The sequence below is a fragment of the Colletes latitarsis genome, chromosome 11 (assembly GCF_051014445.1).
Source record: "Colletes latitarsis isolate SP2378_abdomen chromosome 11, iyColLati1, whole genome shotgun sequence".
Taxonomy (NCBI): domain Eukaryota; kingdom Metazoa; phylum Arthropoda; class Insecta; order Hymenoptera; family Colletidae; genus Colletes; species Colletes latitarsis.
In genome coordinates, this window is record NC_135144.1 from 16,521,973 (window position 1) to 16,549,312 (window position 27,340).

At 38.6% G+C, this 27,340-nt stretch overlaps 2 protein-coding genes across 3 annotated transcripts in view; one reads left to right on the forward strand and one right to left on the reverse strand.

The window, feature by feature from the left end:
* The first annotated feature begins 110 nt into the window (after nucleotides 1-110).
* On the forward strand, nucleotides 111-21,126 carry Chic (profilin chickadee). Its single transcript, XM_076776943.1, has 3 exons — nucleotides 111-334; nucleotides 6,860-7,129; nucleotides 18,444-21,126. Exons 1-2 carry the CDS (start codon nucleotides 224-226, stop codon nucleotides 7,127-7,129), a joined length of 381 nt encoding a protein of 126 aa, XP_076633058.1. The 5' UTR covers nucleotides 111-223; the 3' UTR covers nucleotides 18,444-21,126.
* The window catches only part of LOC143347605 (uncharacterized), a 124,381-nt gene continuing 107,233 nt past the window's right edge, over nucleotides 10,193-27,340 (reverse strand). The window contains exon 14 of one of the 2 annotated variants that reach the window (XR_013080641.1): nucleotides 10,193-10,738. The gene's annotated coding sequence lies outside the window, so the exon portion shown is untranslated. Of the gene's footprint in view, nucleotides 10,739-22,252; nucleotides 27,151-27,340 lie in introns of those variants that run through there. The other variant, XR_013080640.1, reaches the window with a different exon arrangement.

Below are 27,340 nucleotides of genomic sequence, written 5' to 3' on the forward strand. Positions count from 1 at the left end.
AGTGGGGTGAACGCGATCCCCTGACAGAGGGGGCTTTGGGGAGTGAGGGGACCTAAGAGGGGCCAAGAGGGGCTGCGAATAACCGCGAAGGGATAAGGAGGGGTAAAAGAGAAGTGTGACCGGCGTTCAGCGCATATAGGTAGTCGTGAGAGGAATCAGTCGGTGACGGGTTGTGTCTCTAGTGCTGTAGTGAACAGTTCGGTCGAGCCGCTTGTGTTAAAAAATGAGCTGGCAGGATTACGTTGACAAGCAGCTGCTCGCGTCTAGGTGTGTTACCAAAGCTGCGATCGCGGGACACGATGGCAACGTTTGGGCGAAGTCTGAAGGCTTCGAAGTGAGTAATCGTTGTATCTCGATCGACTGACGCTTCGGAGGCTTATTATTACTACTACCATTATCATTACCATTATTATTGTTAGCCGACCGACAAGAGGGAAAGTAAGCGCTGGTCGCACGTCAAAAAAATCTAATCGCATCATAGCCTTTCGCGTTTCTCGTCTTCTCTCCGCCTTCTTTCTTTGTTGATCGTTGCGGTCGGTCGACACCATCGAACGTCTTTCTTCGTTTCTTTGCCGCGACTATATATCTAATACATACGTACATACATACATGCATGCATGCATTCATGCATATATATACATGTACATGTACAAATAAAAATTTTGTTCGTTGAACGATCGACCGAGTTCATCGGATCGAAACGGCATCTTCCGATACATTCCTCGATAGTCGAAATTGAAATGAGTTTTATGAGCAACGACGAGTACCGATCTCATCGTCAAAAATATGGTGCCACGTAGCCATTCGCGCGTCTTACTTTCCTCGAGCATAGATAAATCCTCGTATCCGTCGAAATCATTAAAATCCTTCGGAAAGTTCCGCGTGTTGACCCGGCATAATCGTACCTCGTGCTACCTACGCCGCCGATTAGACCGGAAAGCATACGAAAGGCTAAGCCGGCTGAATATATTTTCGATTCATCATCGACCAATCGGTCGCGACCTTCCCTTTGTCGAAAAGTCTCAAGGAATTTTGTCCACCGCCCAAATGTGTCTGCGGAACCGGCCATCGCAGATCCATCGCATAAATTGCTTAGCCGGTTGAAAAGATCATCGCTTGATAAGCAAATTGATTTCATTCTTTCAAGATTTTTCGAGAAATCGATTTCGCTCGATCAGTCCTGCGCGAGATTGGGTGTGGCGATATTCATCGCAGAAAATTTTGCCTGGTCGAACTTGAACCGTTTTCGACTAAGTTTAACATGGCTGCCTGCCGGGCACGTTGTCGCTGTTGCTCATGGAAATGGTGGCTCCTATTCTTTTCGGCAAAACCGGGTGGGTTCGCAAAATTTATGATCACGTTCGGACCGTGGTGCTAGATACTAGATACTAAATACTAGATATTAGATACCAGATACTCGATATTCGATAACAGTTTGATGAAAATTACAAATTTCATCGTGACGAAGGATGACTCATTTCTTCGGAAGCGGTTCTCCGCTATCGAGAGAGACGCGTAAACCCGCCTACGTACGACGTGTACAGTTTCGGAGCGTATAGGTTAAATTTTTTGCATGTGTGACGAAACGTAGATGATAATAGTGAGATAAATCGTACTGCATGCCTACAATTCGGATATCGATGGAGATGCCCGAATACAGGCATTTGGACAATTTAGTGTATTTGAGTAGCGGATGAAATTCATTTTGTTCCTCTGCTTTTGCCAAACGGTCAATGGCAAGATCGTTTAAAATTGCAAAACCGTCAGTTCCAGAAAGGTTGAGCTCGACCGGTGCGCCATCCGCGTTGCATTTAAAAAGCTCTTGCGAATCCTGTCGGTAAATTCTGAGCCTCGACTCGGCGTGTTAGCGAAACGAGTGTAGGAACTATTGGGAAAATCGAATGAGTGGGCGGGTGCAGAATACGAAAGCGAATTTTTCTTTGGTCGATCGTGCTAGGTTTCCTCGATAAAAAGATATGTATATATAAGCCCGATCGTACGTCCAGTATTTTTTTTTTCGAAACGCGTATTTTCTGTGGTTTCTCTCTTGGGAAATGCGATATCGCAACGTACGATATAATTTGTCAACCGTGTACGGTGATGTAAATCCGTTCCAAAATCTAAAAATAGCTGCGAAACGCATTCCTAGCGAATACGATGTTTTTGAGAAAGAACGATGCAAGAGAAACGCGTTCGGTCACGAGGCGGAGCGCCGTTCTTTCTTGGATTCGACGAAAGCTTTTATGCGGACGGTGAAACGCAGAGAGATAAAGGTCGCCAGCTGCAGAGCATGGCCTCGCGCGCACACTTTCCGGTTACGAATGCCAAAATGGCGATGCCGGCCGGCCGGCAACCTCCCACAGTGCCGTGACTTGAATCATAAAGAGGGTGTCTCGATGCCCGGACGAGCTAATAAACTTTTTTTTCCACTTTGTTTCGTGCTTTAATATTCATTGTTCGATACCGCCTTGTTTATATTTCAGTAGTTAATCTTCAATGCCTCGTAGCGTTTCGCAATCCCAAAAAGCAGTATCTCTGCATAAAATTATATTCCCCCCAACGAAGTTACATTGAATGGTCGTGTCGAGTTCTTTGAAAGTTACGCCTTTATAATCGCGACGTTCGAACTTTCCAAAAAGAGTTTTGATTGTCAGGGGCTATCTACGTTGGTTTTTTACGTCATTTTCGGCGCGATAACGTATTCTGTATCGAGAATTATTTAAATGTTTTTTTCGGAAATATGTCGATCTAAATTTGGCACGATGTTTATTTTATCGTTTTATCACACAACCAGTTCATGGATATACGATCAGCTGCATTGTGGCTTAATTCATGGCATATTCAATCACTCAGGGTTGTACGTCCCTCGTAAAACGTTTCAGCTTACTGTTAATGAAAAGTCTCGTCAATTTGCAAGTTCGTACTTGAAATTAGTGAGTCATGATTTCTATGTGACCTTGGTTGCGTTAGCCGTTAATGGCGTTCTTTGCGCTTTCGTCTACGTAAAGATTTGTTGTCAAGTTACATATTCCGAATACTCGATCGATACACGAGGCTGACAACGTACCGTTATCATCGTCGTCCAACGTATCCTTTCTAGCACATTGCAGAGTGTCGGGTAATCTGAACGTAGGTATTTCAATTTGTTAATAAGATAATTGAACGCGATCTTGAACTATGAAAAATATTATCGGTTTATAAGCGCTCAACACGCGCGACTCCTGTCGTCGTTCTTCCTTATCGGTAATACTTTTACGCGCGAGGTTCTAGGGATATTTTGCACGCACGCGTACACACCGTCGTTCGTTATTTACAAACTACATACGTAGATGTTTCTTCTCAATAGAAAGAACTACGAAAGAAAGGCTCGTTGCATATCGTTGGAAAATTTTAATCAAACTGGTCTTGAGTCGGTAGTGATCACCGTCTTGAGAGCAGAGATTCTTGATCTTTTTCTCTTCGTTCTCCGTCTGACCGTTACACTCCGTAGAAAGGAGGTCACGCTGGAGTTGTCTCTGCGAGGACCTGTACGGTTCTCGCAGTCGGCAAGATCGTGATTTTCTATGGCGGACCTATCGTACCGATATTTTAAGGGTCGACGTTCATAAAGGTGCTGTCGATACAAAAATGTTGCGCGAAATAGATGCACTTGTGTACGCCATTTGATAAATGAGCGTGTCAAATACGTGCGACAGATTGCGCTACTAGGGGCTTTTGCGTAACTACACCTCTTCTTATTTGTCCCCACGAGTTCTATAATAAGTAGCAAAACATGCTTAGTTTCGTTAGCCTTTTTCTCACGTGCAACAGTTCTATTAAAAATTTATCTTTTTTCTTACTTCATACATTAAATCTGGAGATATTGGAACTCTTCTTTAATCCCTTAACTGTAATATTCAAATTTATACGAACGAACAAACACACTGCTCAAGCGTAATACTCGCTTGTTTGGCGAAGTTCTCGATTACCTGTTCCCTCCCTAGTTTCAATGATTTTTAAGTAAGTTATAAAGGGTGAACTGAACTCGTTCACCTGCTATTTCAAATACATAGTGTGTAGGGGGCAAATAATCGAGAATTTCACCCATTTTCCTTGTAAATTATTATACTATACTGGGTGTTCGGTCACCCCTGGGAAAAACTTTAATGGAGGATTCTAGAGGCCAAAACAAGACGAAAATCAAGAATACCAATTTGTTGATGGAGGCTTCGTTGAAAAGTTATTAACAATTAAATTCCAAAATTTCAAATCGTTCTGGAAAAATTATTTTCGGTCGCGGAGGTCAATTACAATTATTTTTGGTCATTATACATACCTCCGAAATCCTATCCACTTTCTAGAAAAAAAATTCGGGAAGGTGTGAAATTTTTCGACGGAAAAAAAAATTTCAAATCATTTTGGAAAAATTATTTTTGGTCGCGGGGGTCAATTACAATTATTTTTGGTCATTACACATACCTCCGAAATCCTATCCACTTTCTAGAAAAAAATTCGGGAAGGTGTGAAATTTTTCGACGGAAAAAAAAAATTTCAAATCGTTTTGGAAAAATTATTTTCGGTTGCGGGGGTCAATTACAATCATTTTTGGTGAATAGACATACCCCCGAAATCTTGCGCATTTTCCAGGAAAAAATTCAACAAATTAGTATTCTTGATTTTCGACATATTTTGGCCTCTAGAATCCCCCATTAAAATTTTTCCCAGGGGTGTCCGAACACCCTGTATACAATCCTTGTCTTTCGGCTTAGAACGGTTTCATTTATCTTTTAAACTTTTATTTCACTATTTCTATACAATTTTAAAACCACTTTACGTTCTGTTATTGTAATATACTATGTTAGTTGACTGCAGTTATACTTCTTTTATAATTTAATTACTACTGTTGCATTTACTCTTTCAATGCCTGTGTATGTACCAATTATATCGAAGGGGAGATCTGTTATGCAAAGCAGATTAGGTATTATGTTAAAAATCATTCCTCGTACCTCGCAATAATAATATCAATTATTGCATAATTTCATATCGCAACTAAAGAGTTAATAAGCCTTGGTGCAAATATCGTAAGGAGTATTTTTACTATAACGAGCACCTAGATTTCATTTATATTATCATATCGGAAACGTTTAAAAAAAAAATTTCAGATAGAACATACGGAAGACAGATAAACGCAAAAAGCGTAACGCGATGGAATTAAACGTTTCGAACGCGGAAATGCGTGAATAAAAAACGGATCGTTAACGTACGATTACATTCACGGTTTACACGATGCACGTGTCGCCAGTTTCTTACAAAAGAGCACAGTTAATTGTCAAACGCCAATTTCGATAAAACATTGCATACATAAGTGTTTATTGGTCCACTCAAAGAGCCACGTGTTTTGTTGCCGCCTCTTTTCAATTTTAAAGAAGAAACCTACTTATTATTTCAGAACCACCGGTTTCATTTATGCCTATATAACTTTTTTAATCCTCCTAATACCGGGATTTCGCAGTCTGTGCCGGAGTCATTTCTGACTCACGTCGATATTTCACTAATACAAATATATTTCCTCTTGCTCGAACCTCGAGCTCACGTATATGTATGTATCGACATTGACGCTCGCTCGAGACTCGATTATTCCGAATAGTATGTTTCGCATACGTTTTCCTTCGAACGTTTTAGAGGAGTGGGGCCATTTGGAAACACTTATAAATAAGTAACAGGGGACACTGTTTTCTGTTTTTTTGTTTGTCAAATTAATCAAGGTAGATAACAAGTGAAAAACAAAGGGCTCCGTGAAAAGACTTTGGTCTTAAACACAAGACAGATGTACTATCCAGTGATGATTTGTTGGCTAGGCACCTACAAACTAAACGGTGCAAGGGCAAAGAGAGTAGGGTCTGCATAGTAGTAAGGTCTCCATAACCACGAGAGATACATTTTTCTCTTATTCACGACTAGTATTTTGAGCGTACGGTTACGCCAGTGCCTCTCAGTCTTGTCTTATCCTACTTTGTCCCTATACGTTTCGTTCACGTCCTTCGTCACTCGATGGAATTGCAGCTGCGAGCGGCTCAGCCAATAACGACAATGCGCGTGAGAGCAGGCGTCGCTATTACGCTACGGCCAATCAGCGCGCCTAGCCAACAAGTCATCACTGAATAGTACATACGCACGCAATGATCCCCGTTGCAATAGCGAAACTTACAGAGTCCGTATCTCGAGGAACGCGACGAGTCAAAAATGACTCCCCGGCACAGTGCCCCGGAGTATTTCGATCCAGATCTGAATTCTATTATTTTATATTCCAGCGCGAGATATAATTTCTCCGTTGTCGCATTCGTAAATTCTTCGTTTACGAATATAGTTAATTTTACAAATTCGCTTGGTATTGATGTTACCATTGTTATTTATTAAAAAAAAAAACGTTCGAACACGGTGGACCAACGCAACGACCCAGGGTCAACGGATTGAAACTTTCTCCCGATATCGCAAAAGTGTAATTTCCCACGCTAGAACTTTTAAAACTTCTACGAATTACCGGGCCCCAGTGTTTGCTCCGAGTATTTCAGAGATATTTGTGCGCGAAACTAGTGAGTGACGACTGCCCCGCCTTCCGTCTTCGGTGCAGATTTGTGAAGCTTCGATACACTCGGAACGATAATTAAAAATAAAGAGAAACGTACTATAGTTTTATCGGACTGTTTATAATCGTATTAATGAAATGCATCGAAAGTGTCGATGACTGGGTTAGTGTGGAAATTAAGTGCGCTTACCTTGCGCGATGTTTGCCGGTTCACGGTCTGCTGATTATTTTCCCTTTCCGTTCGTTGTCTTTACGCGAAAGCGAACGCGTGTCACGTGTCGTTTATGTGCGCAGGTAAGTAAAGAGGAGCTGGCGAAATTGGTCCAGGGATTCGAGGAACAGGATATTCTGACGTCGTCGGGCGTCACCTTGGCCGGCAACAGGTACATTTACCTGTCGGGCACGGATCGAGTAATAAGGGCAAAACTCGGCAAGGTCGGCGTCCACTGCATGAAGACGACGCAAGCCGTAGTCGTCTCCCTCTACGAAGACCCCATACAGCCACAGCAAGCCGCGTCGGTCGTTGAAAAACTCGGCGACTACCTCGTGTCCTGCGGCTATTAGGTTGGTATACCGCTAAATATACATAAACGATCTCTCCCGAAAGTTTCCGAACTCGAATTGAATTAACAACGATCTTTCATTGGCGATTACTGGGAAATACAATACAGGGTGTTCGGCCAACCCTGGGAAAAATTTTAATGCGGGATTCTAGAGGCCAAAATAAGACGAAAATCAAGAATACCGATTTGTTGATGGAGGCTTCCTTAAACAGTTATTAACGTTTAAAGTTCCGACTGTTCTGAATTTTTTTCTCGAAAATGCGCAAGATTTCGGGGGTATGTCTATTCACCAAAAAGTATTGTAATTGACCCCCATAGGTAACAATATTTTTTTCAGAACGATTTGAAATATTTTAATTTCGTCGAAAAATTTCACACCTTCTCGAATTTTTATCCAGAAAATGGGTAGGATTTTGGGGGTATGTCTATTCACCAAAAGTGATTATAATTGACCCCCACAGCTAACAATATTTTTTTCAGAATGATTTGAAATATTTTAATTTCGTCGAAAAGTTTCACACCTTCTCGAATTTTTATCCAGAAAATGGGTAGAATTTTGGGGATATGTCTATTCGCCAAAAATGATTGTAATTGACCCCCATAGGTAACAATATTTTTTTCAGAACGATTTGAAATATTTTAATTTCGTTGAAAAATTTCACACCTTCTCGAATTTTTATCCAGAAAATGGGTAGAATTTCGGGGGTATCTATAATCACCAAAAATGATTGCAATTGACCCCCACAGCTAACAATATTTTTTTCAGAACGATTTGAAATATTTTAATTTCGTCGAAAAATTTCACACCTTCTCGAATTTTTATTCAGAAAATGGGTAGGATTTTGGGGGTATGTCTATTCACCAAAAAGTATTGTAATTGACCCCCATAGGTAACAATATTTTTTTCAGAACGATTTGAAATATTTTAATTTCGTCGAAAAATTTCACACGTTCTCGAATTTTTATCCAGAAAATGGGTAGGATTTTGGGGGTATGTCTATTCACCAAAAATGATTGCAATTGACCCCCACAGCTAACAATATTTTTTTCAGAACGATTTGAAATATTTTAATTTCGTCGAAAAATTTCACACCTTCTCGAATTTTTTTCCAGAAAATGGGTAGGATTTTGGGGGTATGTCTATTCACCAAAAATGATTGCAATTGACCCCCACAGGTAACAATATTTTTTTCAGAACGATTTGAAATATTTTAATTTCGTCGAAAAATTTCACACCTTCTCGAATTTTTTTCCAGAAAATGGGTAGAATTTCGGGGGTATCTATAATCACCAAAAATGATTGTAATTGACCCCCACAGCTAACAATATTTTTTTCAGAACGATTTGAAATATTTTAATTTCGTCGAAAAATTTCACACCTTCTCGAATTTTTATCCAGAAAATGGGTAGGATTTTGGGGGTATGTCTATTCACCAAAAATTATTGTAATTGACCCCCACAGGTAACAATATTTTTTTCAGAACGATTTGAAATATTTTAATTTCGTCGAAAAATTTCACACCTTCTCGAATTTTTTTCCAGAAAATGGGTAGAATTTCGGGGGTATCTATAATGACCAAAAATGATTGTAATTGACCCCCACAGCTAACAATATTTTTTTCAGAACGATTTGAAATATTTTAATTTCGTCGAAGAATTTTACACCTTCTCGAATTTTTTTCCAGAAAATGGGTAGGATTTCGGGGGTATGTCTATTCACCAAAAATGCTTGCAATTGACCCCTGCAACTAAAAATAATTTTTTCAGAACGATTTGAAATATTTTAATTTCGTCGAAGAATTTCACACCTTCTCGAATTTTTTTCCAGAAAATGGGTAGAATTTCGGGGGTATCTATAATGACCAAAAATGATTGTAATTGCCCCCTGCAACAGAAAATAATTTTTCCAGAACGATATGAAATTTTTCGTTTTCGTCGAAAAATTTAGGCACCTAGATTTTCGATAAGGAATTTTTTTCTCGAAAGTGCGTAGGAATTCGAGGGTATGTATAATGACCAAAAATGATTGCAATTGACCCCCACAGATAACAATATTTTTTTCAGAACGATTTGAAATATTTTAATTTCGTCGAAAAATTTCACACCTTCTCGAATTTTTTTCCAGAAAATGGATAGAATTTTGGGGGTATGTATAATGACCAAAAATGATTGTAATTGCCCCCTGCAACCGAAAATAATTTTTCCAGAACGATTTGAAATTTTTGAATTTAATTGTTAATATCTTTTTAACGAGGCGTCCATCAACAAATTGGTATTTTTGATTTTCGTCTTATTTTGGCCTCTAGAATCCCCCATTAAAATTTCTCCCAGGGGTGGCCGAACACCCTGTATAGGATGTTAAAAATTTTAAGGGTTTTTAGTAGTCAGAGAGAGTAAAAAAAAAAGTTAATCAATTTAGATTCTAAATGTAACTGTTTCCACATAAAATCCATTCTTTGTATTTATGAACATTCCATATTGTGATAAGTGATCTTTCGCAATACAGTAAAAGTTAACGATGGTAGTGATTTAGATTTTCAAGTACGATAGTTGTAATTTGTCAACACAAGATTAGCTTTGATATCGAAACGATACGGAATCAATAGAAAGTCGATGTAGTAAGAAGTTAAAATTGAAACTGATATACGATATCTTCACTCGTAACAGTTATCACATAATTTCGGTTACCATAATCGATAGTAGATAGATTTTGCTGTTCCTTTGTTTCAGCACTACCACTTATTTCAATTGAAATAGAAAAAATTCCGAACTTTTCGAAACTTAGAAATTATCTATATTCCCGTAAATGATACTACGTATTTTTATCATTATGGCATAACGGTCGATGTCAAGACCAATTTAATAATCCGTGATAGCACGACCTTCGTGTGATTCGGAGTACAAAAAATCTAGGAATCAATTAATGGAAAAGATTAGCGAAGAATATTAATTTTTATCGAACGAATAACGGAGTAAAGCTTGTCTGTATGTTTTTCGTAATTTCGAGTTTCGCTCGTCTCTGCTGGTAAAACGTTTTCTACGAAAAAAAAAACTACTTGCAAAGTACGGTGGTTTTATTCGCAACCATAGTGGTTGCGTGTTTGCTGGGCCGAAACAGCAAATGGGCAGACACAACGGGTCGAGTGAAAAAAACTCGGTCGAGACTCGAACCGCTATACTGTAACGCGGCATGCAATCTAGTAATTTTTTTCAACGTTGAATGATTTCGATATCCCACCGTTTCCTGTAAACTTATGAATGTTCAGTTCACGCTATTAATCCTCGGTTGTTTTTCTCGCGAATAGTAGATCAAACACATAAATTGAAAAGGCAATAGTTTCGCTGCTCGCGTACGATACGAACGATAAATTTTCAGTTTCTAGAACGTGAATAGCTTTTCTACGCTAAGGTACGGTTTTGACGTACCGGTACGTCATCGGTGAAAATTACCAGTGAGGCCATGATGCACCAGTGCATTATCGGTGAAAGTGGTCAGGAAAGTTATGACGCACCAGTAACGTCATCGGTGAAAGTGGCCAGTGAAGCTATGACGCACCAGCCCGTTATAGGTTGCAAGTGGACGAAGGAATTATCTTGCAAGTTTCTTTTGCTATGGAATATAAGAAAAAATATTTTAGTTAAATATTAGAAACGATGGGAGCTGTTCAGAATTAGAAAAGTTTGTATGGTATTCCATTGAAAAAATTGTAGGGGCCCAAACGGTGACATTTGCGAACAGATTTCGGTGTAAAAAGTCACTTTTTACGGCCAATACTTTCTCAAAAAATAGTTTGCAACGTCCTAGAGGGGACACCCTGTATAAGTAGGTCTCTTTTGAAGCATTATGATACAATATTTAGGGGTGGACATTTTGGAGCATGAACACTATACCAGAAGAGGATGGTTTTGAAAAATTACTTTGTCCAGTGTTAAAATTTCATAATGAGACTTTGTAAAATTCAGTAAAATTCATAATGATGAAAAGATTGCAGAGGAATTGGAGAAATAAGAAACGCTCTATAAACGTTTCTGTTTCGATTTTTTTTTTTACGATTATTTTAACGTTAAACCCTCTTTAAAATATATATTTTAATTTATTTTACCCCTGGGATAAATTTTAATGAGGGATTCTAGAGGCCAAACTAAGACGAAAATCAAGAATACCAATTTGTTGATGGAGGCTTCGTTAAAAAGTTATTAACGTTTAAAGTTCCGACCGTACTGAATTTTTTTCTCGAAAATGCGCAGGATATCGGGGGTATGTTTATTCACCAAAAATTATTGTAATTGACCCCCGCAACCGAAAATAATTTTTTTAAAACGATTTGAAATTTTTTTTTTTTCGTCGAAAAATTTAGGCACCTACCCTTGTCGATTTTCCTTAAAAATTCGTTTTTGATTTTTAATAATTTCGCTTGACGTCCTACAGAAAAGTTATTTAATACTTTTTTGTAGGTACCCATGAGCTCTACTTCAGAAAAAAGTTTCATTGAAATATATTCACTATTGTAGGAGTTATGGCTGTTTGAAAATTGGACCATTTTTATGGGGTTTTTCTCATTTTGCGGGGTCAAGGACCAACTTTTCGAATATTTTTGCGATTTGTACATATTCTCCACCAAAATACGCGTAATTTCCTTTTTTGAAAATTAAAATCGTCCAATCCGTTCAGAAGTTATGACGTTTTAAAGATTCGCATGAAAATTCGGGCAGACATTTCTGACCAGAAATTAGATTTTCGGTAAGGAATTTTTTTCTCGAAACTGAGTAGGATTTTGGGGGTATGTCTGTTGACCAAAAATGCTTGCAATTGATCCCTGCAACTAAAAATAATTTTTCCAAAACGATTCGAAAGTCTTTTTTTTCACCCAAAACTTTCAGCACTTACTCGAATTTTTTTCTGGAAAGTGAGTAGGATTTCGGGGGTATGTCTATTCACCAAAAATGATTGTAATTGGCCCCTGCAATGGAAAATAATTTTTTTAGAAAGATTTTAAAATTTTTTTTTTCGTCGAAAAATTTAGGCACCTACCCGATTTTTTTTCTCAAAAGTGGATAGGATTTCGAAGGTATGTCTAATGACCAGAAATAATTGGAATTGACCCCTGTAACCGAAAATAATTTTTCCAGAACGATTTGAAATTTTTGAATTTAATTGTTAATAACTTTTTAACGAAGCCTCCATCAACAAATTGGTATTCTTGATTTTCGTCTTATTTTGGCCTCTAGAATCCTCTATTAAAATTATTCCCGAGGGTGACCGAACACTCTGTATAATTATATCATTACACTGATGTTAGTTTTACTTTCATGGTTCATAGCTTACTTGTTTGAACGAACATAAAATAAAAAAATTAACGTGACGTTTGTTTCTCACAAAAATCAACGCGTCATAGATACATAAATGACACATGGTAACGAACGCGTTGATATATACAATGACACATAGGAAAGTGACTCATATTAAAAGTTATTTGTCCATTTTGTTGATTGTCTTATCCAAAATATGTATAGTTAAAAAACTAACGTTTTCAGCCCCCCTTTTTTAGGGTAAAAAATGATTCAAAACGAAAGGTTGACTAAATTGAATTTTCCATTCGCTAATAATAATTATTCTTTCATATTTTGCCACAGATGACGATATGTGGGCCTGATCTGACCCATAGTAACTTTACTATACTCGTCTTAGAAGAAAACTGTGTTTTTTTTAATAAACTTGGTCAAAGAAACCTGGCGATTATTTATTACTATTACTATCAACCAGAGAATCCTTTAGTACAGAATGCATAATATAAAGAAAAGTATGTACAAAGCAAATGAAATATAATAATAGTAACTTTTGATTTAGACGTGGAGTTCTAAGAAAGATCGATAGTGTTGTTGCACTTATTAGTTAATATACTCAATCGATTAATACTATTACAAATGTAATTGATCGCCAGTAGCGGAGAAGATGGAATATTTGAAAATTGGATATCCACTCAACTGGATACTCGCACACTTTTTTTTTTTATAAAATAATATTCGAATATTTTTAATATACAAATACAATAATTTTATTTGCACCTTTCCTTAACACTTTAATGGCTGCATGTTTCACGTGAAGACCGTTGTCCGTCACCACTAATATTGCAGACCAAAGTGAGATACACGAAAGTGCCAGGAATATTATTATAAGGAATTATAAATCTAACCTCAACAAACGTAGTAAGTTGAATGTACGATGAGATGTGGTGACCGATACAGTAGATCACGCACACGTGACAGCGGCCGTCAAAGTGTTAAGTATCGCGGCCAGGTATTTTTCGACCAGGTATATTAATTTTAGAATCAGCAGTGCGCCCTCTGGGCCCGATAAGACTCGCACGTCACTGGGCAAAGGTTGATCGTCGTCGATTGGTTGCTTCATTGTACTGCATAATCGCAAACGTTTCTTACGACACGAAAAAAGAAACGAAGCAATAAAAAATGAAAGAATCTATCAGTTTTCATTGCGATCATGGGATCATGTCAATGTTTACAACATGTCGAATAAAAATTTTCATACGGCTTACCAATGATTCAGCAGTTCAAAGGTTAACGCGAAAGCGCAAACATTTCATTTAAATAATCGAAATGCAAATTTAGATCTGACCCGTAGGTTGAGGAGCACTGCAATTAAACAAGAAATTCATTTACTCGATTCGAATACCAACCAAAAATTTGTTATTCCCTGTTCTTTTCATAAATCGTTCACGTTTGACGAGATTAATAAAATAATTAAGAAAAATTTCTCTTTCGAAAGACTCTAGAACGCAACAGAGTGTTGAGCAATAAACTTTGGTTTCGTCTCTGGGCTTCGGCTCGGTTACCGCAAAATTACTATCCTCGTGTTTCATTTCACGATCCTCCGCTGCGTTTATTGCACGGTTCGTCACCCGCGGTCGGCGGTCGTTCCTCGCGCGAGTCTCAAAGTCGAGCATCGAGCAATCGAATCATAAAGACGTCGTCTCGCGCCTACGAATCGTCGCGTACAAGTGAATCACTCGACGCATAATTCCAGTCGACCGCATTGGCCCGATACATCGGTTAGCCGCGATGACTAATCGCTAGGCGATACGCTCGCACGCCGCAAATCGCGAATCGGGAACAAATGTTTATCTTCGGTAGCCTTCGTGACAAGAATACAAACGTGCAAACGATCGTTCGTCCTCTGTTTTGCCACTGCTGAACCACCGATACCGTTTTCTGCTTTTCGAAGCAGGTCGTCTCCGTAGGCCAGGCATTCTTAAACTTTAATCTCCGATGGCTTCGATTTCACATTTACGTTCCCAAGGACGCCATTTTGAACATCTTTTTCCGATTTTATAACCCCGAAGATTTTAATTACTCTTAAGAAAAATGAAATATCGTTGAAGTTTTTGTATTTTGTTTATTCGTGACAAGGTCAGGCATTCTTAAACTTTAAAAAACAAACTTTGATAATTATTTAATCGCGAGAACGCTCCGATGGCTTCGATTTCTCATTTACGTTCCCAAGGACGCCATTTTGAACAACTTTTTCCGATTTTATAACCCCAAAGATTTTAATTACCCTTAAGAAAAATAAAATATCGTAGAAGTTTTTGTATTTTGTTTATTCGTGACAAGGCTGGCTATCTTAAACTTCAAAAAACAAACTTTGGTAATTATTTAATCGCGAGAGCGCTCCGATGGCTTCGATTTCATATTTACGTTCCCAAGGACGCCATTTTGAACAACTTTTTCCGATTTTATAACCCCGAAGATTTTAATTATTCGTAATAAAAATAAAATATCGTTGAAGTTTTTGTATTTTGTTTATTCGTGACAAGGCTGACTATCTTAAACTTCAAAAAACAAACTTTGGTAATTATTTAATCGCGAGAGCGCTCCGATGGCTTCGATTTCACATTTACGTTCCCAAGGACGCCATTTTGAACAACTTTTTCCGATTTTATAACCCCGAAGATTTTAATTACTCTTAAGAAAAATAAAATATCGTAAAAGTATTTTGTTTATTAGATGATATAAAATTTTGTAAGTTCCCGTACCTCAATCTGGGGAAAGCATATTATGATTAAGTTAATTTTGTCTATCAAAAAGTGTGTGCCAACGAGGTAAAGTTTTTTTTACGGCCGTGCCGACTGAAATACAGTTGTTAAACGGAATGAGAAAGGCATTCATTATGGACATGGTGTAATTCCATGGACACGAATGTTCTTCTATGTTCTTACAACAGTAACGTTACGCTCTTAAGCCAGTGGTGTACAAAAAACAGGCTCTTTTCGTTATACAAATGAAAAATTTAATTATACTTTGACGCTTTTTCCTATTTAAAGTACATATTTATATTATAATTTTTCAGAATTTGATTGACTATTATACTAAGGGGAAGAGGCATTGAGCAGGGGCACGATCCAAAAAAAATTGAGAAACACCGGTTTAAAGGAATTCAATTTCTATTTAAAGAACGTAGGAAATTGTGCACCTGTTTCTCTGGCCTAAAGGAACCATTAGTGGGAGTACTTTCGAAATTCTGTAATTATGGAAGTTGTGTAAGTCCATTTGTGGTCATCAAAAACATATTGTTTTTAGGCAATGTTTACATTCTTTATATCTGATAAAAATTCTATATATCTGATAAATTTGCTTATCGGCGATCACTAGAAGCCAGCCGATTAGGGATTATCTGTGTTCTTCGGTCGTTTAAAGTGCAATATCTTATATTTCGAAATGAATATAAATTGGCTTTTCAGTGGAATCCATTTTCATAACGAACGGTTTATATTTTATGTTAATTCTGATGCGAGGAAGACACCTTCCAGTAGCGTCGATATTTCTTAATTTCTTTACAGGGAGATAATTTTGCAAACTCTAGAATAAGCAATTATCCAATGAATTTCCAAAAAAATAAATATCGAGCTTTAGTGCGATGGAGAAAGCAGGCTTTTGTTAAGTACATTAGGCTAACATTTTTCTCAATGCTATTTGCAGTCGTTCCAATAACTGATAAACATCGAATGTTTATGCAAGTGCATTTTTTATAATAACATTCTCGATATTATAATAATTTATATTACTGCCTCTCTGTATACAGGGTGTTCGGCCACCCTTGGGAAAAATTTTAATGGGGGATTCTAGAGGCCAAACTAAGACGAAAATCAAGAATACCAATTTGTTGATGGAGGCTTCGTTAAAAAGTTATTAACGTTTAAAGTTCCAACCGTACCGAATTTTTTTCTCGAAAATGTGCAGGATTTCGGGGGTATGTCTATTCACCAAAAATTATTGTAATTGACCCCTGCAACTAAAAATAATTTTTTTAAAACGATTTGAAATTTTTTTTTTTCGTCGAAAAATTTAGGCACCTACCCTTGTCGATTTTCCTTAAAAATTCGTTTTTGATTTTTAGTAATTTTATTTGACGCCCTACAGAAAAGTTGTCTAATACTTTTCTGTAGGTACCCATGAGCTCTACTTCAGAAAAAAGTTTCATTGAAATATATTCACAATTGTAGGAGTTATGGCTGTTTGAAAATTAGACCATTTTTATAGGGTTTTTTTCATTTTGCGGGGTCAAGGACCAACTTTTCGAATATTTTTACGATTTGTACATATTCTACACTAAAATGCGCGTAGTTTGCTTTTTTAAACATTAAAATCGTCCAATCCGTTCAGAAGTTATAACGTTTTAAAGATCTGCATGAAAATTCGAACAGACATTTCTATCCAGAAATTAGATTTTCGGTAAGGAATTTTTTTCTCGAAACTGAGTAGGATTTTGGGGGTATGTCTGTTGACCAAAAATGCTTGCAATTAACCCCTGCAACTAAAAATAATTTTTCCAAAACGATTCGAAAGTCTTTTTTCACCCAAAACTTTCAGCACTTACTCGAATTCTTTTCTAGAAAGTGGGTAGGATTTCAGGGGTATGTCTATTCACCAAAAATGCTTGCAATTGACCCCTGCAACTAAAAATAATTTTTTTAAAACGATTTGAAATTTTTTTTTTTCGTCGAAAAATTTAAGCCTCTACCCCCTGTCGATTTTCCTTAAAAATTCGTTTTTGATTTTTAATAATTTCGCTTGACGTCCTACAGAAAAGTTGTTTAATACTTTTTTGTAGGTACCCATGAGCTCTACTTTAGAAAAAAGTTTCATTGAAATATATTCACTATTGTAGGAGTTATGGCTGTTTGAAAATTGGACCATTTTTATGGGGTTTTTCTAACATTACGGTGCCAAGGAACAACCTTTCCAATATTTTTATAATTGTTACATATTCTACACTAAAATACGCGGCGTTTGGCTTTTTGAAAATTAAAATCGTCCAATCCGTTCAGGAGTTATGACGTTTTAAAGATTCGCATGAAAATTCGGGCAGACATTTCTGGCCAGAAATTATATTTTCGGTAAGGAATTTTTTTCTCGAAACTGAGTAGGATTTCGGGGGTATGTCTGTTGACCAAAAATGCTTGCAATTGACCCCTGCAACTAAAAATAATTTTTCCAAAACGATTTAAAAATTTTTTTTTCCGTCGGAAAATTTCACACCTTCTCGAATTTTTTTCTAGAAAATGGGTAGGATTTCGGGGGTATGTCTGTTCACCAAAAATGATTGTAATTGGCCCCTGCAATGGGAAATAATTTTTTTAGAAAGATTTGAAAATTTTTTTTTTCGTCGAAAAATTTAGGCACCTACCCGATTTTTTTTCTCAAAAGTGGATAGGATTTCGAAGGTATGTGTATTCACCAAAAATGATTGTAATTGACCCCCGCAACCGAAAATAATTTTTCCAGAACGAATTGAAATTTTTGAATTTAATTGTTAATAACTTTTTAACGAAACCTCCATCAACAAATTGGTATTCTTGATTTTCGTCTTATTTTAGCCTCTAGAATCCTCCATTAAAATTTTTCCTAGGGGTCGCCGAACATCCTGTATAAGTCCAAAATGGCAATTAAAATTGTCTTCTATAATATTTTAATTTGCACTGTCTCGACCCATATAGTGTTCTCTCCAAAATGTGATAACTATTATTCTACGTATTTGCATCAAAAACCGTCATGTTGACAGTCGTCGCTAAAATACGATTTCTCATTTAATCTAGATATATTTTTTCTCATTAAATTCGACGTAAATTGCTAGCAAACAATATCTATGATTTCCAAACGTTAAGCTTACGAAAGATGCAATTAAAAAAAAAAAAAACTCTATTTTTCATTGCAAGAAACGAAAACCCTGCCTTAAAGTCGATCGGATCGATCGCACGGACGATACTAACGAGGGACGTGTTCCGGTTTTTCTGTTTCAGTAACCTCTGGGACCCAACACAAATATCTAATATTAATACTAAACGATACGATCGATTATTTTACTGAACAGCGAATGGAATGCGTCATGCCGCACGAGTCGCGCCGGAACTGCCGCAAGCTTGCCGCGCGACACTCGATGAGAAGCAACAACAACCACAACAGCAACAGCTATCATACTCCAGTCGTCGTTCTCTCCTCTTCGATTTGACGCGACATTCGGGAACAAACGCGCGCGCGATCTCTGGAACAGTTGTAATACGCACACAAGCAACACACCGGCACACGTACACACACGCGCGTCACACGCATCGTCGATAGATTCGCGATACACGGCCAAAACGCGAATAAATTGTGCGCGCGTACCACGGATCGATGGACCGGATATAACGTTCGTTTCTTTGTTTCCGCTTCTTCTTCTTCTTTTCCGTTCGCGCGTGTTACCCGCGAGCGAAACGGTATCGGCGACATCATCGATAACAACATTTCGAAGAGGATTTCAATTACGCTCGGCAGTTTCGCAAGCCCACGCGCACACAAATCGCTCGCACGACAGGGATAAAAACGACGGACTCAATTTTTTTTTTTGTTTTTTAACGCGAGCAAGGGAGGACCGAGCGTCGGTTCGTCGATACGATGGGACAACAAACATACACACACGAACACACACGAAGCATGCATTAAACATAAGAAATAACGATAATAAGTAATAGTAAACTATTGCGTTTAGATTTACAGTCTTTTTTTGTAGAGAACGAAAGGATGGGTGAAAGACAGCGAGCGCCAGAAATAGCGAGTAATCGAGAAAAAAAAAAAAAATGGAAGTCAAAGACAGAAAAAAGGGCGTAAAAGTGGAAACGAGTGTGCTCGAGGGAGTGAACCGGCGAGTTTGTGCGGGAGGGAGAGAGAGAAAGAGAGCGAGCGAAAGAGCGAGGGGGAGGCAGAGAGGAGCAGCGAGAAAAAAAAAAGAAACGAAGCGTCGACGAACCGCGTTGGAGGAAGAGAGTCGATTCTAAGGATTTAAACGAGAGGGGATGAAGAAAAGAAGAGATAAGAGGGTTGTCTGGAAGGTGTGCAAGAGTGCGCGGGTAGAGGGATGATGGACGCCGACGACAAAGAGCAAAAGAGGATGGTCGCGAAGGCGGCCGGAACGGCGTTGATAACGACACTACGGACGACGATGACGGATTATAAACGATGCAGGCGAGCGTGCGGCAGCGGGTGAAACGGGACGGATTGGCCGCAGTCCTTTGGCCGCCTCCCCTCCCCCCGAAATCGATACAGTCCTTTTAGCTATTTACTGTCTTTATTATTGCTATGTGTAAGAAGAATAAAAACGACGAACGATGTGTCATAATTGCTGAGACTTTTATCGATAAGAGGGAGAAACAGAAAATGAAAAAAAAAAAAAAACGGGAGGGGCGTGATAAGAGGGATGAGAGGGGTCGCGAAAGGCGTACGTCAGAATGGTATACGCGAGCGCGCGCGACACGCATACAAAGACAACAACACATCTACACGGAATTGCGAAAGTCGAAAGACGAAACGTGTGTGTTTCTGCACGGTGGCACGATTCTCTCTCTCTCTTGGTACGTATATCTGTTCGATTCGGCCCGCGAAAACCCTTTCAAATTCACGCGCAATTGGCCGTTCATTACCGATTCTCATTTTCCTGGTTCGTTAACGAAAGAATTTTGTTGTTTCCGGTAAGCGTATCGCGCGATCGCGAAACGTAAACGCGAAAACGGTTCCGAAACGACACCCGTGCCCGACGGAACGAAGAAACCGAAAATATTTTCGAAGAAGCAACAACAAACGGGGAGAATCGTTCGCGGCCGCGCGGACGTTTCTCGTTCGACTTGCGCAGCCTCGTTACACGTTACAAACCGAGAGACACACACCACGATAGTCGCACACCCATACACACGACACGACACGATACCGCTACCACTTATTATTACTATAATACTACTGCTACTACTATTACTATAATTGGTTGCTTGTCGATTCGTCTGGCGTCAAGCAGCAACCCAAACTACTATGTAACGATTTTTATTGATAACAAAGAAAGGAATAAACATTGAAATAATAATTATAATCAAAGGTAACCCCCCAGGCGTCGTCCAAACTATTCGCATCGGTCTCGCTTTTTTTTAGGTTTTTCTTGGATTCCTTTCCGTGAACGTATTCATATATACATATATATATATATTAATCCCCCCCCATCGTGTTCCGTTCGACGGATCGCAGTTTTCTCGCGGATCGACCACGTAAACCAGACCGGCGAAACACGGGAAAGAATAAACGAGAGTTAGACGCGAACGGGAACGAAAACGAAAACGAAAAGTGGAAGCAAGCAATAGAACGGATACGAGACATGACACAGTTCATATAACGCGCGAGAGAACTACTGCCTCTGAAACGCGAAGAAGGGGGTCAACGGGGAAGCTCCCGGGAAGATGGAAGGCGAAAGGGGGAAATTGAAGGCGTAAGAGAGAACGAGAGAGTGCGAGAGAATGAGGAGAGTACACTTGTGTCGGTTAAAATATTAGATATAACATTGTAAAACCGATATACAACACCTTATTCTCGAGGTTCTTTTGCATACGTCGACAACAAGTTTCGTAACCGTAACAACATTAATGTTTAAGAGAATAATAAATTTGTATAAAGCGGTGCAAATAAGTCGTTTTGTTTTCATTCGAATTAGCGCGCGTAGATAGAGATAGTAGTGAAACTCCTTGCTTTACCACCGGATGTCGCGGTCATGTCGAACTTTCGATAAACGCAATGCTTCTTCCGTTCGCAGGCGCGATTAAACCGTGGTACTCGTTCAACTTTTGCCGCTCGAAAAGCGACCATACAAGTGCAACGCGGGGGATGTTCAAACTCCTTCGAAATGTCGCATTAACGAGCATACTTCAGGTAAGGAGGCCAATTTTCTGTGACCTTTTTTTAATTTCTAGGAAAATGGCTAATGGAAAAAAAAAATATTTGTTAACGCTAGAACCATTAAAGAATCACGCTGAAGATTACACGACGCTTTCCAAGTATAATTTTATTAAATTACTCGAAATATCGTCACGTTCCAACGCGCAAAGCCGTGCCTGTAAAACACGATTAGTCACGCGCGCCACATCCTGCAGATTTTCAAAGTTGTTTCCCTCGATAATGGAAGGTATTACAAAAAAATTTTACTCCGCATTTTCGATTTGTTTTTTGCATGAAAATTCACTTGCTTTCCAGTTGTACCACGATTACTGGGATACTCTTTATAGAGAGCCCTGCGGAACGAAACATTGAGGAATCGCCGCCATCTTGAAAACTAGGTAAAGTTTTACGAGTTTGTTTCCAAATACCTTGCAAACCTATTGATTTTACTATTTAAACATCACGAAAATTTCTGAAAAAAATCCTATTTTGCGAAATTGTTAAGTATCCGTTTATTTAGGTCGATCGAATAATCGTGAAATTCGTGGCAGAATTCGCGCGCAATTTGATTCGTTACTGCAGTATTTAAGTTTCACGTATATCTGTAAGTATAATAAAATTATTCAAAAATGTAAAACAAATACGGAAGACAAAACTTAATACCTGCCCTACGAGATTTTATAGATAAAAAGAAGTAAAAAAAATAATCCTCCAAGATCTCCAATAAATTTATTATAATTTTTCACTTACCTGATACGCGTCGTAAGTTCCTCCCTACACGCGCGAGAAAACATGGACAAACGTTACCGAATCGATGTACATCGTTGTCCAACACACATACAAATATACAGTGCCGTCTACTTTATTTTATAAACTTTTATTTAATTTATTGGTAGATTAAAACGTCAAATAAAACTTTTTACAAAATTACGGAGAAGATTTACATAAAAATCGCTCTCGCTTACTCGCAGATCGATTCCATTCTAAAAAGTGTTATCTCAAAAGGTCGCGAACGAAATGTTCATTTCTCGTATTTTCTATCGATCAACGTATCTTACGTCCGCCATTCGAATCGTTCTCGGTTCGCACGAAACAAACTCATCGATTCTCGAGACCATCCCGCGTTCGACCAGAACCAGAATCGAGCAAATTTTATTCGCGAATAACGAGCACAAATGTTTTATTCGTTCAAACAAAAAATCGCGAAGAAAATAGAAATAAAAATATTAAAGTCTCGATGGTTGAGTTTAGGACTCTGTTGTCCCACTTGCATCAAATTACAATGAGTCGAAATATATTTAAAGTATATCGATCGAATAATTTGCCAAAGTATTTTAAATATTTCCTTTTTGTTTCACGAACGATTCGAAAATTTTTACTCGTTCGGGAATGAAATTTGCCCGACGCCGGGCCGGAAGTCGCGAATCTTCGCGCGGGAAACGAAACACCTCGGACAAAAAGAGGGAACGACACGACACGCGCGTTCCAACGAACCAAATGGCACATATCCAAAACGTTTAACTTTATCGACAGAATTTCGATGTAGCTTTGGATTACGAATCGATCGAAACGCGATACAGTCTTACAAAAGTTGATCGTTTTCTCCCGTTCCCTCTACTTTCAAGCGGTAAAGCTATCAATTTTGTACTAAACCTTTCCCGTTCCTCGAATCGACTCGTCGGTCGCCATTCGCCCCTTCAGGGACGAATCATTACGTCGGAAGTGAGAGAAAAAGTAACTGAAACCAATATTGCACCCGTAACAAACTACACAAATATTGCAACGACGTGTCCGTGTTATATCATTGGGAAAATTTAATTACGAATATTTATTCACAATACTAGATGGTTATTTCCATGTTACAATATTTAAAATAACTTACGAACTAAATGTACACATGTGTGCCGGTATCCCTGAAGAGGTAAGCTTTACCCTCACGCTCTCGATTCTACCCGTAAAATCGTTAAACTATGCGAAGTTTCGATCGAATCTCCGTCTATGACTCCTCTTCTCCGGTTCACTTTCGTCCACGCGTCGTTCTTCTTCTTGCAATCGGTATTAGGCTTAAGACGTCGCATGCAAACTAGCCCTAAGCGAGCAGCAAATCGGTTAAGAGCACGTGCGATAAAAGCTATCGTCTTGATTCTTCCACCCTTAACATAACGCGGTGTTAAAAGTCAACTAAAACGTATCGGTAAAGAGTCTAAAATAAGAAAATCACAATCACGAAGTGTCCAAGGAACAAGAGAAAATGGTGTATACGTTCGAGTCTTGCATTTTAGCTGATATCCTAGCATTCACTGGGATGAAGTCTACGAAAACCACTCCCAAAACACAAGCAGAAGGAGCTACGTTGGAGGAAAATCTTCAACAGGATGTGCAAAGGTGGATCGAGCAACAACTTCGAGGCCTGAGTCAGAAACTTGCCCGAGTTTGGATCTCGATAATTTATGGACTGATGATCCTCGGTATGATCTAAAGCATAGACGATAAAATAACATCTAGCTAGCTTCAAACAAGCCCCAATAGGCGATACATCGCGATCGATGTCCATAAAATAAAAAGAGGGGGGATTTAACATCCTGTTGTAGATGAAACAGTCCCTGCAAAGGATTCCAGGAGTGTACTGGCCTAATTTTGATATTAAAAATAAAATAGAGCAATGTGAAACTTGCACAAATACCGTAATCTGAATCAAAAACAGCCTTTGTTGTCGCATGATATACCGTGGTTACGAACACTGCAAACGAGAGTAGACTACTGTTTAGGGTTCATTGGAATAGCATTAGTAAATAATAAATTCCCTTGGAGCTAGTTTTAGATGGGGATCCACCAAAGAGTTGAGACATAAATCATACTAATCTGTATAATCTGAGAAGCATTTACTTAATGGAAAGAATTGTACAAACTATAAAAAATAAATTGCCTTGCTGGAATATAGAACAACTAAAGAAAATTTAAATCCACCTAGTGCGTGGAAATTATTAGGTAAAATCGACAACATAATTAGAAGGGTAAGCAAAGATGCGACAGAAACGTGAAAACACTTACTAAACTAGAGATAGGAGATGAAAAAGCAACCTTCAGGTATCTATACAAAAGCGTTATTGAGAAGAAAAATCAAGAACCTTGCTCATATACAGGGTGTTCGGCCACACCTGGGAAAAATTTTAATAGAGGATTCTAGAGGTCAAAATAAGACGAAAATCAAGAATACCAATTTGTTGATGGAGGCTTCGTTAAAAAGTTATTAACAATTAAATTCAAAAATTTCAAATCGTTCTGGAAAAATTATTTTCGGTTGCGGGGGTCAATTATAATCATTTTTGATGAATAGATATACTTCCGAAATCCTACCCATTTTCGAGAAAAAAATTCGAGTAAGTGTTGAAAGTTTTGGGTGAAAAAAAAGACTTTCGAATCGTTTTGGAAAAATTATTTTTAGTTGCAGGGGTCAATTGCAAGCATTTTTTGTCGATAGACATACCCCCGAAATCCTGCTCAGTTTCGAGAAAAAAATTCCTTACCGAAAATATAATTTCTGGCCAGAAATGTCTGCCCGAATTTTCATGCGAATCTTTAAAACGTCATAACTCTTGAACGGATTGGACGATTTTAATTTTCAAAAAAGCAAACTACGCGTATTTTGGTGGAGAATATGTAGAAATTCTAAAAATATTCGAGAAGTTGTTCCTTGACCCCGCAAAATGAGAAACACCCCATAAAAATGGTCCAATATTTAAACAGCCATAACTCCTACAATAGTGAATATATTTCAATGAAACTTTTTTCTGAAGTAGAGCTCATGGGTACCTACAAAAAAGTATTAGACAACTTTTCTGTAGGGCGTCAAATAAAATTATCAGAAATGAAAAAGGAATTTTTAAGGAAAATCGACAGGGGGTGCCTAAATTTTTCGATGAAAAAAAAAATTTTAAATCGTTCTGGAAAAATTATTTTAGGTTGCGGGGATCAATTACAATCATTTTTGGTGAATAGATATATCTCCGAAATCTTGCGCATTTTCGAGAAAAAAATTCAGTACAGTCAGATCTTTAAACGTTAATAACTGTTTAACGAAGCCTCCATCAACAAATTGGTATTCTTGATTTTCGTCTTATTTTGGTCTCTAGAATCCCCCATTAAAATTTTTCCCAAGGTTGACCGAACACCCTGTATAGTTAGTGACGGATAGACCATAATAATAACAATAATTCTAAAAGCATGGCTGAAGTACCGGATTCCCAACAGTCAGACTTAAATGAAAGGTAACAAAGAGCTTAAACGAAAATAACAATAGTCAGTCTCTTAACATTAAAAAATCTAATCTAACGGGAGCAGTTAGACAAGTTGGAGTATCGAAAAAAAGAAGGTTAATAATATTAGTTATTGTCAATGTAACCCTTGCAGGTAAATATTGCAAACGATAGATCAAGCAATTCAATTAGTACGTATCCACAACTAGATTTATAGAACGAGTAAGTCACACGTAAAATATCTTTGTAACAAGTTATTCAAAAAAAAAAAAGAAGAGGAAATGTGTTGTAATGGTGCCAGATATTGTAAACTAGCCCTAAGTGAGCAGGAACAGGACGTCGCGGGAGTTTTGGGAGCACGTGCAATAAAATCGCCTCGATCCTTCCACTCTTAACACAACGCTTCTTTTATCTCTTTTTGTCATTTTTTTTTTGTTTAAAAGGAAAAACGTATAAAAGATGCGCCCAACGATCCAACGATCCGGCTTGTTACAACATCGACCTGCAGCGACGCGTACGAATCGTGTCGTTCGAGAGGGGGGGCTTTAATAAAAGATAAAATTAAAAACGTTACATCGTACTCTTTTAAGTAGACTGCTGGTGATAATTCAAGCGCATCAGGAAGATGGAACGCGTCGCGTGAAAATGCCTCCAAACCGTTTTGTGCCACGAACCTGTAACGCGCAGGGAACGACTAGGATTAAAAAAATAAATTACATGGCGACAAATCTGAAACAACAATCGTGCGTTTCGTTTCGACTGTCTCGATCGACGTCGAGACGTTGACGAATCGAGCGTAACTTCATCCGTTGATTGTCGACATTCTTTTCCCGACGGTTGAAACGTTCTCTTCTCTGAAAAAGGCATCTCTCTCTCTCTCTCTTTCTCTTTCTCTCTTTCACTCGATCATTCACTTCACCCCGCTCCGTAGTCGCACTCTCGATCGTGCACTCGTCATTTGGAGTCACCTTCACCGTATTACTTTTTAGAAGACACGTGGTCTGTACGTATATGGATCCCGGTGTATTCTACGAATCCCGCGTTCCGTTTCAATCTTCTCGAAGAAAAGCCTCCTCTCGTGTGTGACGAACGGTCAGCTGGCCGTCCTCAAACCGTGGATTCTTCTTGTATAAGGCATACGGTTTGGCGCTTAGCTTCTACTTATCTACGATCTCCGAACTCGTTACGTATTAATCGCATCGTTAATGTCCTGCTTGTGTCGTCGTCCTTACGAAACGTTTCGACCAACTTCCCATCCCCTCACCGTTCCTCGAGTGCCAACTGTCGGGCGACGAATCCTCTCTATCCGACGTCGAACGAAACGGCTCGTCGTTTCGCTTCCCAAAAACGAGAGACACCGGGAAGAAACACAGTAATGATTCTCGAGACGAGGCATCGTCTTTCGTACAGCTGTGGGTGAAATTCGACACCAGCGGACATTTGCACACAGCGGTGTATCGTCGAGCCTCCGAGTCGCCTTTGTCTTTTGCCGACGCTCCTGGTCGACAACCGAAGAAAAGGACTAGCGAGGAACGAACGGGAAAAAAAAAGTCATTGTCTTTCATACGAATACGTCACCGGTCCTCCAGCTCTTATCGTTTTTTAAATGTCGTCTTTCACGCTTCGCTGGCCTACAAGGGGGGTAGGGGAGGCTATATCCCCCGGAATCATTACTGCACGACGATCCGCGTGTCTGTTTCCCGACGAACTCG

Excerpts from the sequence above, each read along its gene's own strand:
- Chic (XM_076776943.1), top strand. The coding sequence starts at position 224 with ATGAGCTGGCAGGATTACGTTGACAAGCAGCTGCTCGCGTCTAGGTGT. Across the intron at positions 335-6,859 it reads CGAAGTCTGAAGGCTTCGAA|GTAAGTAAAGAGGAGCTGGC; the intron begins GTGAGTAATCGT and ends TTATGTGCGCAG.